At 40.5% G+C, this 14009-nt stretch overlaps 1 protein-coding gene across 1 annotated transcript in view; it reads left to right on the top strand.

Annotated features, from left to right (window-relative positions):
• Positions 1 to 11811: 11811 nt before the first annotated feature.
• Positions 11812 to 14009, top strand: part of adgra1a (adhesion G protein-coupled receptor A1a) — a gene marked incomplete at its 5' end in the record, with an annotated part of 34433 nt that continues 32235 nt past the window's right edge. Inside the window, one exon of the mRNA XM_088016573.1 lies at positions 11812 to 11948. Coding sequence (XP_087872699.1) covers positions 11812 to 11948 — 137 coding nt within the window. The remainder of the gene's footprint in view (positions 11949 to 14009) is intronic.

The following is a 14009-nucleotide window of genomic DNA, read 5'->3' as shown; positions in this document are numbered from 1 at the left end:
ACTTTGAGAGAGATGGACGGTGTTTGGCATTTTGAACCCCAGAACTGGCCTGATGATGAAAAAGGTGTTGCAGCAGCAGGAGGCTCCCAGTACAGGAAGAGTACTGAGTCAGAGCGGCAGGTCTCGGGCCTCAGGGTGACTTCCTCATGTGCGTAGCGGTCCTCTCCTTCTTGTCTTGCAGCTCTGCAGCTCCTTTCTCCTCGTCTCACGATCTTTCTGGTCTCTCGAGATGTAGAAGGGCTGATCTCATGGAAGGAACACACCAGTTCTTCCTCTTTGCCTTTGTTCTTTGCCTTTGTCTTTATCTTCATCTTTGCCTTGGTCTTTGTCTTTGGGGTCTCGAACCCAGCTGAGAAAAGTGCAATTTGAAGCCACATGTTGCGGGGCTAACGGGTTGGTCCCCATGTGCAGAACAGTCTTCGGTTCTGTGGCCCCGGCTCTTCTTCAGCTGCAGAGTTCTTTGTCCATCTCGATCTTGGCTCGAAGCTGCCTGAAGGATCCAACCAAAGATTCCTCTTTTGCACTCACCTTATAAAGGGTTTATCCACCCTTTTGGTGCATTTGCATTGGCTAGCTTTGTTGCTGTGCCTGTTTCATTGGCTGACTGCTTGGACCGATAATCTCATATCCATCACCATCTTTGGACATGACCTGATGTCTGTTCTAATGTCCCCGAGTTGCTCAACAGCTCTCTTGTGTCTAACCTTCTCTTAGGTAAGTTGAAGTTTAGCAATAAGGCGTTGGATACCTCCGCTCTCCCATCAGTTCCTCTTTCCCCCTGACCTTTCACCTACCATCTACCTCCAACACAACATCAGTGACCTTTAGTTACAGTTACACATTTCACCACATTTCAAGTTCAATGTCAAAATCACATTTATAACCTTTTAGTTTATCTGGTTTAGCATTCATTTATAATATTATAATAATCATTACTTATTAGTTACTCTTATAATCATAATGTGAGTTATTACAGACATTTCTGAAAAGAAACCAAGAATAATTCATTATTCTAATCATTTGACACCATGTTACAGTTACTTCTTTCTCCTTTAAGTACTTCCATAAGTATAAGTGTAAATATTCTTATAATCAAACCAGCATCAACCACCGGTTAAACCAATATTAATTATCGGCTTAATCATAAGTTATCATTATTAATTTAAGTATTTTACTCTGGGTTTTATCCAATTACTCAAAATGTCTAGTTTTTATTCCTTAAACCTTTAATGCTCAAAATGAGCAGTCTGAACTATTTTTAATCACTGCAGGCTGGAAACTTCCTCTTTTTCCAGGAAACCTGCTTTTCCTGTTTCATAACTTTCCTTCTGTCAGACTATGATTTTTTATGATTATATAGAAAAAAGTAGAATTAAAGCAAAGTTTGCAGGACACAATAACACACACACAACCAGATTAATTTTATTACCATCTGACTCTACTGTTGGGTCTTGATGTCACCTGTGTGATCAGTTTTAAAGATAACTTTATTTATTGTTATTATTAAACTAAAATCTCCAGCATGGGGAAGTGGGATGAGCTCGACTTTTCTCGACAATGTTCATCGTACAAGCCGATATCATTACTGAACAGAGTAGAGTGGATTTATATGTTTGAAACTTTGGAGAGATTTGGTTTTGGTGGGCCATTTATATCTTGGGTTAAGTTGCTGTACTCCTCTCCATCAGCCATGATTCTGACAAATAACGTCTACTCTAAACCATTTAGCTTGCACCACGGGACCCAACAGGGGTGCCCACTTAGCCCTTTACTTTTTGCTTTGGCTATTGAACCTCTGGCTCTAGCAATAAGGACAAATAACTCTGTTAAAGGTATCACCAGGGGCAGGGTTGAGCATAAGCTTTCTCTCTATACCGATGACCTTTTGTTATACATATCGGCGCCAGAACGGAGCATCCCTCACATCTTAGCACTCCTCTCTCAGTTTGGGGAAATCTCTGGGTATAAAGTAAACATGCACAAAAGTGAGCTTCTGCCTATGGACGCCTGCCTAGATTATATCACAAGTGCTACACCTTTTAAAATAGCTAATCATAGCTTTGTCTATCTAGGTATTACAATAACAAAGACTTTTGATGACCTCTATAAGAATAACTTTGAGAAACCCAACATGACCTAAATAAGTGCTGACCACTCTAATAGGAAGAGTGAATACAATCAAGATGTCAGTGCTCCCTAGGTTCATATACCTCTTTCAGTGTTTCCCTGTTGTCATTCCAGGTGCTTTTTTAAAAAAGTTAGATTCTGCCATGTCAACTTGCATTTGGAATGGCAAAAAGCCTCGTCTTAAGAAAGACCACCTAAGGAAATCAAAGCAAGATGGGGGTTTGGCCCTTCCCAATATCCAACACTATTATTGGGTATGTAATTTGTATTGTCTGTCTTTTTGGGTGCACTACAGCTCCAATGATGATGGTCCCATTTGGGTGGAGATGGAAAAACTCTCATGTGCTGCTCTTTGGAGTTACTCCTTAGGGTTTAGGTTTGCCTACTGGAGGCAGAAAGGTAATTGCATTCTCAACTTTGCTAGCACGCTGCCTAATTCTCTTTAGATGGAAGGATGCTGCCCCACCAACAGTGTCAAACTGGATAAAAGATGTACTGCTTAACCTAAAACTAGAGAAAATCAGGTATGTGACGAGAGGCCGAGAATAAATTTCATAAAACTTGGAAATCGTTTATGATCTTTTTCAATAAACCCTCAGTGGTTCAGGAATAGCAGACCTTGGAAATTTTTGCTGAGCAGTGGCTCAATAAATCTTGACATACATTTTTGTATGATCTTAGTTTTTCTTTCTGCTACACACCTTGTAGGTGACAGTATTTAGGGGAATGTTAGCCTTTTATTGGGTGGGCTGTGTGTTTTGTATATTTTGTCTTTCCTCTTCTTTGGTTTTGCATATAATTGTCAGGTTGCGGGGGATGCGAAGAATGAACCAACAGGGAGACGACGCCATGTAGTCTTTTTATTCATCATTTTCAAAATCAAGGTATGACACAGACTCAGAAAACTACTCAAACCGAAAATACCCTGACTGCTCTCAGACTGATGGCCACCATGGAAAACAGGCCCTGCAACTCGGCGTCTAGCCTAGTTCTGACGAGAATCCCACCAACCCCAACTCACACACTCAGACATAAGTAGCCAGCAGAACAGGTGAGAGAGATTACTCGTTAAGGACCTCTGGCAACAACCGAGGACACAATTAGCAGGGAACACTTAAAAACATACAGGGCCAAATTAGACCTGGAATTAAGGCAGAAACAATGTAGAGGAAAACAAACACAAACACATCATGACAATAATGTGAAAATACTAATAAATATGTATATTAAACACTAAACATCGCTATATACATAGCTGCAAATTTCAATTGCCCATAATTTTGGAACAGTAAAAAATTTCATACCACCAAACACAGTATTGATAATGTCTAGCTAGTTTTCGGCAACGTCCACCACTAGGTGACACTGTAAAATTGCGAAATATGCTATGCAAAAACCGCTGATCAGATTTTTTTCACATGCCTCCACACTCTTGGCCTTTGCTTGTGTATTGAATGTTATGAACAAACATGTGAAATGTGCTATATCTGACCTGCAAACTTTTAAAAGATTCAAAAAAAAAATCAGACCTTCATCAAAATTTGCTCAGGTTTTTAGGATGCTTTCCCTGAATTGTTCTGAACACTCCATCCACTCTATGTATGGACCTATCTTCATATGGATTAGGATAGGATTAGGGGTAAGGGTCAGAGACTAGACTCAGAGGGGTGCAGAGTCATATAATAGGCACACACTTGTAAGAGTAGAAATACTATCTAAGGAGTTGTTTTCGGGAAAGGATTTTGGCACCTCTCTAGGTCAAGCTGACCTGACTCATTTCCTTCCATTTGTGTGCAAAGTGCAAATGGAACCAAAATGACTTGGAAAGGAAGGCTGTTTGGACTGATAAGAACAACAATTTGAGATAAATTGGCCTATTCAGCAATTCTGAAATGGAGCAGATGTTGAGTTCATGAGGTTTCAAATATTTTAAAGGTCATCCAACACACACTTAGTATGTGGCATGCCAGAATTTTTACACAAATTAAGGGTAGCACGCCATTGGTCGAAACTTTCCAAACTCACCTGAGTGAAGATGAGAGTGCATAAAAAAGGGTGATGTTATGAATACTGGGAGATTTTTTGTTGAGACTTTGGAAGATTTTTGAGTATTGAACTGGTGAAACTGTAATGAGGAATCCATGGCGGAGTGTGTAATAAATTTCCAGCTCATCTGTGGTCTAGCAGCAAGAATTATTTCTCTGTGCATTATTTCTTTTGCTTATATATTTAAGAGTTTAGCAACCATTCAATTCTCCAATAAAAATGTTGACCCCAACATGATCTGAACACGCAACCTTCTCCAGTACACTCAGGCATTTAAGTGCTGGCAGGCTGCTCCTCGTATACTCCTAGCTGAGGAGGTAGATTGATCAGAGGTGTGCTGAATCCAGACAGCTGTTTTATGAAATGTTTGTAACGTGTATGCGAAAATCAGCCAGAACCCAAAACGCAGCCAAGACCAGAGATCAGATCAAAAGGTTTATTACTAAATAAAGGGAAAAGGAGGGGGTTCCACAGGGGAGTGGTCACACTGGTGAGTGAGGAGGTGGAGGACCAGAGGGGTCGGGAAGCCAGCTTGGAGAGGGTAGGGTGAAAGGGCAGAGGGGGGACACGGGGACTCAGGGAGGAACTAGATGACAGGGACAAAATCCACAAACCAGAGGCCAGTCGTTTACACAGTCCAGGGTCATGCACAGGGGTTTCTCAGGCAAAGTAATCCAATAGACGGCAATCAGGAGGCAGGGTCAGGACCAGGCAGGGTTCAGCAACAGGAGGGCACAATCCTCAGAGCAGAGGGAAAAAGGCAAAAATCAGTGGTCAAAAAACAGGCAGGATCAGGAAACCAGAAGACTACTTGGAACATGGACTAGGCTTGAAAGCTGTGACAGTGGCAACAGACGATCTCGCACTGAGCTGGTGACGAGCAGCTGTTTAAATAGGCAGCAGCACAGAGCAGGTGAGGGTAATGAGTAATCAGCACACAGAAGGTGGAGCTGAAGGGATGAAATCATGACAATGTTGCTATGGAACAATAGGTGGACCACTGTGTTTTTGTATTTGACAGAAAATTTGAAAATATGTCTAGTCTATTATGTGTCAATGTTGTTGGACGATATCATTGACGATACTTAACACCAACTATATAGTCTTATAAAAGGCAAACATAAAATAATTTTAAGAAAAAGGTGGACTGTGAATAATGTTTTTTTATTTTAGATAAATTTTATTTTAATTGCAATTTCTCTGAAACCCACATTGTACACTTTTGTTTCATCTTCCACTGTTTTAATATAGAATAGAAATCCATTTACAAATTAATTGCTTGCAATTCTTCATCAACTAGACCTGAATTAAATGGTTCCTAAAACCTTAGCAGCAGAATTCTGAATGTAAGGTGTTTATATCCCTGCAATATAAAAAGAGGGAAAATTCTCTGAAATGTCTCCTACTGTCAGGAAAAATTTCATAGAGCTTGAGTTTCAGTTGGTGGAAGGCCTTCATTTTCTAAAAGCTGGGTTTATTCGTCACAGCAGATGTATGAACCATAAGTGGAACTAGATTGTCTTGCAAAGTTACTCCACACATGATCAGTCAGCTGAGGAAAATCAAGTTCTTCCCTCAGATCTCTGCTATTATGTGTGTCAACTCCTTGCTTTAGTATGTGTATGTATGAGTGTGTATGCTGCATTTTATGGAATCTGAGGAGCATTTAAGCAGTCATGCTTAGCCTAATTGATGGTTTATTCAGTGGAGCAAGATGAGAAACCTCATTTTCATGGATGAAAGGGAGAGATAGTAGGATCTGTAAAACACTCAGGCTTGGAACACAGAGGTAGTGAGTTGACATGATTAAGACAAAGCCACCAGCATACAACTATTCTTTGAGCAAGCATATTGTCTTTTTCCCACTGAGGGAAAGCTACACCTTTTCTGGACATGCACATCCAGAAAAGGTGTGCATGTCCTCATGTTGGTTTTGAGGATATATTTGACTCACATGCAAAACACTTTTAGAAGAAGCAGAATTTAAGGATCTTTAATAAATTGAGAATTGTGAAGAGATGCGCTCAGGAGTGGAAATGGCTCAGCACAGCTCTCAGGGAGGGGGGAGGCTCCACTGGTTTAGCAAAGGGCAGATGGCAGTTCTGGAAAGCAGAGGCAGACAGGTAAGTGGTGATCGTGATAACGAGAAAGAATTAGGATGTGATGTTCTTACAGTAGAGATGAATGCAGCGAATGTTGGTGATGGGGTGGAGGATTCAGTCCAGGAGATGAGTTCACAAAACCTCCTGGCCTCTAGGCAGGAACCGGTATGAGCAGCCATGTGATGGTGTTGCGGCCGGTAGACATGAGACATCTGAAGCCGGGCTTCGAGGTGTGTACTGAGTAAAAGAGGGGCCGCGTCAGATGAAGCCCAGCTTCGAGGCCTGACTTGCTGAAAACCACGTGACTGACAACAAACAATGCCTTGCATTCAGGGCCAGCATAAGCAAACTAAGCAACCGCTTATCGCCCTGGGGCCATAGTTGTATAAATTAAATTTTTAACTATTGTAATTACACCTAGGAGAAATTAATTTAACTTTGTATGTATGTATTCCATCTTAAGTTGGGGTGCACCGATTGCAATTTTCTGGCTGATTGCGATAACCGATCTTTTAAAAGCCTGACATGCCGATTTTGATTTTGGCCGATACCATTTTTTGTCTGAAATGTTGCTAAATACATCAAGAAAGTTGCTGAGTTTGCAACAGTGGGGCCACTATTGTTAACTGCAAACATGCAGACCTGACCTGGTGGTCTTGTCTATCAGTCAAACCTCTCACTGGAGAGCAGAAGAGGACAGTGCCTAATTTTTAAACCTTTGCCGAGGTAGATGAGATCGGTGGATACAATTGGTTTCACATGTAAGTGTTGGCCGATCACCAATCCCTCGAAGTTAAGGAAATCAGTGCCGATAAATGGGCCAATAAATATATCCTATATTGTACGGGCAAAAAGAATATAATGCAAACATCACTGTTAGAGATGCAATAATTTTAGCAGATGTGTGAATGATCAAATAATGTGACTGTTGATTGCAGCCAGTCTACATTATTAGCAGAATTAGAGGACCCCAAAACCAAACTCTGTTTAAGGCCCCATGGAGTCTTGGGCCGGCCCTGATCACATTACGTGGCATGTGTGACTGCTTCATAGCGCAAAAATTCACGTGACAGGTGGACGGAGCCTGGTGCTGCAAGGTTGGAGACCTTGTCCTGTTAGGCGACGGGGGCTGGATAATACCCGTGTTAAACGGACGGCGGAGTCCGGCGACGACAGGCGCTTAAATTCTGTAACAAAAGTATGTTTTTATCTTTTTTTTTTAAAAATCTTTTTCCTTTTTTTTTCTTTTTCCAAAATCTCTTTCTCTTTCTTACTGTATATTCAATGTCACATGCTGTTTTTATTTTGTTTTTTAATTATGTAAAGCACCTTGAAATGCCTTGCTGTGCTATGCAAATAAAATTTGATTGATTGATTGATTGATTCATTCATTCATTTTGCATGTCAGTTTTCAAAATAAAAGCACCATGCTGCTTCATGGGTTGTAGGTAATTTGGTTGAGCATCAGAGGAGAGTGTTTGTCTTCAGCAGTGGCTGAAAAAAAGGTGCATTTACAGTCATATTTTAGATGTTTTTTATATAATTTTGATGATGGTATCAAATTGTAACATTTGTTACCTTTTTTCTCAGTTGTTGACTGCATGGTGTTTTTAGACTATTTCTGTGTTTTTATGATATAAAGCATTTTGAACTGCATTGTTGCTGAAATGTGTCACAAAAATAAACTTGATTGAAATGAAGTCAACAGGAGTAAAAACTCTGATGTTTGGGGATACTTTGAGATGACCACTCCCAATAAGCTTCTTAAAGACAAGAAGCATCTAACCTCTGCAAATACTCACCCTCTGGAAATTTCCATTATTAATATATTAACAGTCCTGCACAGCAGAAGCAAACTTAAAGCTATTGGGAGAGTAAAATTCTGCATGGAACTAAATATGAGTGATCAGAGCCAACTACATCTGAGAAAAAGAAAATCTTGAAGAATTTTAGTTTTTCAGGAAGCAAATCAAAACACAAATAATACTGTCTGTCCCAACAAGCACTGCACTCCTAATACACTAAAACAGCAAATGTCTTTATTGTCAAATCAGTCTATGATAAACGGAAACACTACTGACAGTCAACATATACCAGGATTAGTTTGGCTATTTATCATTTTAATAACAAAAAATTGATGACAGTTAAATATTTATTTGACTCTCCTGTTACTAAATAATGTTTTGACAAAACATTATGACAATATTACATATACAAATCTTTTGAAGTAGGTTCTGATTGACAAGGCTGTTGCAGTTTCAGCAGCAGATGTCACTAGCAAGTAATGAATGAAGCATCAATTAATGAACCTTTGGGCAAAGCAACGGGCTTGAAAACCTCATTGCTTCATGAGGCTTCATTTGGCCATCACTAGTGGAAGGGTGGGTAGGATACGCAGGAGTAGGTGGACTAGGGAAGGCCAGCCATGGAGTCTTGACCAGAATAGGAGTGGAATGGATCTGGATGAAACAAGGGGACATCCAGATGCAGGGATCAGTTCAAGTAACATGCACGAAGAAATAACATGGGTGAGAAAAAGGCGAGAGGCTTAGGAGACACTTAGAAATCAGAGGGCATGGAGTTTTACCAATACTGGTTAACACTCAGGCACCGACGTGCTAGCTTCCAGGTCCTTATGTAGTCCACCTGATGAGGTGGGAACAAGCTGCAGCGGAACAGAACTGCTACTGCCTGACGCCCTCATGAGCTGGATCACACAAACTGCGGAAAAAGACTGAAGGAATAAGAGAACACACCTCCTGGAACCCGATAATGTGAAGGAGTCTGTTTTCTTGAAACCTCTGCCTCCATAACTAAATCAATAAGCTTGACTAACTTTGTTAGCCAAAGTTGACTACTTTGTGAGTACACAAAATGTACTTTCCTCTGGTTGCTTCCTTTTTGTACTGGCATGAGGATTGCAAAGCACTGCCTTTTCCTACAGCCAGGAGTTGTTTACACTAAATGCAAACAACTTAATTTTGCCTCTAATAATATATTTATGAATAGGGCTAGGATGCAGTTCTTTGGATGCAATTGGTAAGGACCAACATGTACATATGTAGATCACAATGTTGAAGAGGATATTTCTACATGCCACAAATTTGTTTCATACACTCACCAGCCATTTTACACCTTGCTAGTTTAGGGTTGGTCCCCTTTTGCCTTCAAAACTGCCTTAATCCTTCATAACGTAGATTCAACAAGGTGCTGGAAACATTCCTCAGAAAGTCTGGTCCATATTGACATGATGGCGTCATGCAGTTAATGTGGATTTGTCGGCTGCCCTTCTATGTTTCACCACATCTCAAAGGTTTTCTATTGGATTGAGATCGGGTGACTGTGGAGGCCATTCGAGTTCAGTGAACTCATTGTCGTGTTCAAGAAACCAGTCTGAGATGAGTGGCGCTTTATGACATGGCGCATTATCCTGCTGGAAGTAGCCATCAAAAGATGGGTACACAGTGGTCATAAAGGGATGGACATGGTCAGCAACAATACTCAGGTAGGCGTTGACACAATGCTCAATTGGTACTAATGGGCCCTAAGTGTGCCAGGAAAATATCCCCACACAATTGCACCATCAATCTGAACCATTGATACAAGGCAGGATGGATCCATGCTTTCATGTTGTTGACGCCAAATTCTGACTCTACCATCTGAATGTTGCAGCAGAAATCAAGACCCATCACACCAGGCAACATTTTTCCAATCATCTATTGTCTAATTTTGGTGAGCCTATGTGAATTGTAGCCTCAGTTTTCTGTTCTTAGCTGACAGGCGTGCCACTTGGTGTGGTCTTCTGCTGCTGTGGCCCATCCACCTGAAAGTTTGATGTGTTGTGCATTCAGAAATGCTCCTCTGCATACCTCTGTTGTAACAAGTGGTTAAAAGATCAAATCAGGACATTCTCCTCTGACTTCTGGCATCAAAAAAGCATTTGTGCCCACAGAACTGCCACTCACTGGATATTTTCTGTTTTTCTAAAAATTCTCTGTAAATCCTAGAGATGGGGTTTTGTGTGTGAAAACCCCAGTAGATCAGCAGTTTCTGAAATACTCAGACCAGCCGGTCTGAGTACTTGGCACCAACTACCATGCCAAGTTTAAAGTCACTTAAATCACCTTTCTTCCTCATTCTGATGTTCAGTTTGAACTACAGCAGATCATCTTGACCATGTCTGCATGCCTGAATGCATTGAGTTGCTGCCATGTGATTAACTGATTCGACATTTGCGTAATGAGTAGTTGGGCAGGAGTACCTAATAAAGTGGCCAGTGAGTGTATGTCTTAGGTCAGGGGTCCCCAAACTTTTTCCTGTGAGGGCCACATAACTTTTCCCTTCTCTGGTGGGGGGCCGGAGTCAGTTTATAGCAGAAAAAGTGTGACGTTTGCAGGAGTGTCTAAATGTAAAAATTTCTTGTTTTCCAGAAAGCACAACCAAATAACCCTCTCTGGGTTCTTCACAGAAAAAAATCCAGGAAATAACACTATTTATGAAATAAATACCGAATTTTCAGGACTATAAGCCGCAGATATCTCTTCCACTCCAGGTTTTCCACAACGATGCAGCAGCAGCAGAGGGGGGCAGACACCCAAAATTTGAGTCATAACAGGTCAATTGAATATCACATTTATTAGGGTTGAAAAAGAAAAAGTTGCCAAGTTTAGATTTAACTGAAGTGATTACAGTAGTTTCCGAATGGTAACTGTAAAAGTGCTGATCCTTCGTGTCTGCATGTGCTAAATGAAAATAGGCGCATTCTTCTTCTTCTTCTTCTTCTTCTTCTTCTTCTTCTTCTTCTTCTTCTTCTCCTTCTTTAGATTTCAAAGGCAGCTTGGATCCATTATTGTTGCACTACTGCCATCTACTGGATCCTAATATCTATGCCTCAAATTCTCATAATGATCCCAGTATTATTTAAAAAAATGAAATATCTTCTTTTTCCCCTCAATGCTATTTAACTGATCAACAACATTATCAAATTTCAATTCCCTATTAAAACCTAATTCCGTTTTAATGGGCGCTTTCTTCTTTTATTTCCAATTTTGACTTCCAATGATTCACTTCCTGCTAAAGAGCCCCCTGGTGGTTGAAGAAAAATCCACATATAAGCTGCACTGGGCTATAAGCCGCAAGGTTCAAAGCTTGGGAAAAAAGTAGCGGCTTACAGTCACGGTATATGAAAAAAAATCTAAATGCTCTCTGGTATTGTTCAGGGGGCCGCACCAAATGTGTAGGCGGGTTGTAGTTTGGGGACCACTGTCTTAGGTCAACAGTGCTGCCACTGTTAGGATGTTGTTATATTAAGGCCTGTTAAGTTCCAATGTAAATAGTTTTGAAGAAACCCCTTGATATACACACTAGTGCAGTATCATTGTTGTTTAACTGGTTATAACTTTTCAAACTGTTTATTTCAGAGTTGAATGTTGGTAACTAGAACTTTAAATTTAACATTAACAGATCTCTTATGTGCACCTGTCCTCCAAACATTTTGAAAATAATTAACTAATTTCAAGTGTGATTTTTTTTGTATATTTACCAGGATCTAAAGAGAGTGCTGTCCTTCCCTCCATACCCTAGGGATTATCTACATCCTGTGGTTTATGCCTGCACTGCCGTCATGCTGCTGTGTTTGCTTGTCTCTATCGTGACTTACATTGTACATCACAGGTAAGAGTCTGATTCGGGTTTTTTTTTACCCAAATGAGCTGTTTGAGTTATCAGAAACATTAGCTTAATTTGAATCTTCAAACTGCATGTTAAATCCCATCTCAATCTTAAGAATTATTTCCATTTAGTTGGATGTATTACTGTAGGTCCTTCCTCCCAGAAGGAGATTTTATAACAATCAAAAAGTTCAAACTTTCAGATTTGGTGTGTTCAGAGTAGGACCAAAATGCAAACAGGAGAATGGAATAGTCATATGAACCACTATATATTAAACAAAAGGCAAAAAGTACAAAACTTGAGAACAGGAACAAGGAAAGAGCATAACAGAGTAAAACTGAGTCAATTGGACTTCCGGTTATGGTGGCCATGTGAGAAGATGTACCAATCTTTGCCCTGCTGTTTGCTGCTCTAATAAGGGGGGGAAAACTGCTGTTCATTAAAGATTTATGTGAAAAAAGGACAACACAAAGGTAAAAGTGAGGCATCCAAGCAAACAAAGCTGTTGGACCACAATTTCTGTGAAGAAGCTCGCAAAGCTAACAAAAGCATGGCCGCGCAAGAAAGAAAGAGCGAGTCAGAAAATAGTAAGTCTGATCTAATCCTGGCCGCACTGGAATCATTAAGAAGCGAGTTTTCCTCAAAACTTGATGGTGTGATGGTGACACTATAAGATATGAAACAGGTGATGAAAGACTATGAGCGAGCAGAGGACCATATTTCCACTGCGAAAGATGAGGTGGCTAACCTACAAGCTAACGTGAGCACCTTGCAGGCGAAAAACAAATCATTGGAAGACAAACTCATGGACTTAGAAACAAGGTCTCACTTGAATAAGGCTTGTGAATTTGCCAGAAGGTGCCAAGGGTCCAAACTCGTGTGCTTTTTTGTAGAAGTGGATACCCGAAGCATTGAGGAGTGAAGCGCTGCAGCCCTTTGTGAGCTTGGAAAGAGCTCACAGGTTATGCCGAGAGCAGACAGTGCTTCCCGACCGAGAGCCCTGATAATGAAGTTCCTCGACTACCGAGAAAAGCAAGCCATCACTTGAGCCGCACGAGAAAAAAAGGACGAATTCTACAAGGAACAACGGGTCCACTTCTACCTCGACCTGGCCACTGGGCTTCACCAGCTGAGAAAAAAGTTCTATCCGATCTGGGAGGAGCTGCGTAAACTGGGCATTCGCAATGGAGTAACTCACCCTGGAACGCTTCTAGTGACTTATGAAAACAAAACACTGACATTAAAAACACCTGGGGAAGCAAGTGAGTTTCTCAAGAAAATCCAAGAGAGCTCGGGACACGCAGAGCGCTAAGTAAAGAATGATGCCTCAGATGGCATGTATAGTACACAAATAACTGAAATCCATTATTTGACATTTTACAGTTTGCAAGCGCAAACTATAGTTTGCATACTCATGCAGTACACAAATTTCTTTTGTGCACTGCAGTGCATTTGATTCGGTTATTCCTATGTATGTTGCATATTTGTGTTCCTAAATTTTGTAACAACAACCATTTAAGTGTGGAGTTGTCCTTTAAAATGTTTTTCAATATTAGTGGGCAGGGGTCAAAAAATGTTGTTTAGCAGTAACGGGTGCATTTCTTGCAGAACAAGCAAGAAATGCCTATTCTACTGATGGTTCTACTGATCCTCACTGTGGATTGGTTCCTGGCAATAACGGGAGACAATGGATGTGGGTGGGACTCTCCCAGTTTGGGGAAGGGACTTGGAAGAAGGGAGATGTTTACGTTCTATGTATTGGATGTGCGTTCTAACATCTGGTTTTGTTGTGTCTCACATTTCTATAATATTAAGCAATCCACTACTTTTGTTACTGTATGCCTCAAACCGTAAAGTTTTATTTTATTTCATGGAACTGCAGAGGTCTTCAACACCTCCAAAAAGTCAAACAATTCATGAATAGATTGAAAGAAATGGACTCTAAAATTGTGTTCCTTCAGGAAATGTATCTTCTTGATGAGGACAACTTAAAAGTGAGGAGGAGGTGGAGGGGCAATATATATATATATAAAAAAAAAAAAAAAAATTTCCCTCTCACCCTCT

The sequence above is a fragment of the Poecilia mexicana genome, unplaced genomic scaffold (assembly GCF_051168715.1).
Source record: "Poecilia mexicana isolate PSO_F unplaced genomic scaffold, ASM5116871v1 scaffold_19, whole genome shotgun sequence".
Taxonomy (NCBI): domain Eukaryota; kingdom Metazoa; phylum Chordata; class Actinopteri; order Cyprinodontiformes; family Poeciliidae; genus Poecilia; species Poecilia mexicana.
This window is presented reverse-complemented; position numbering and strand designations above follow the sequence as displayed.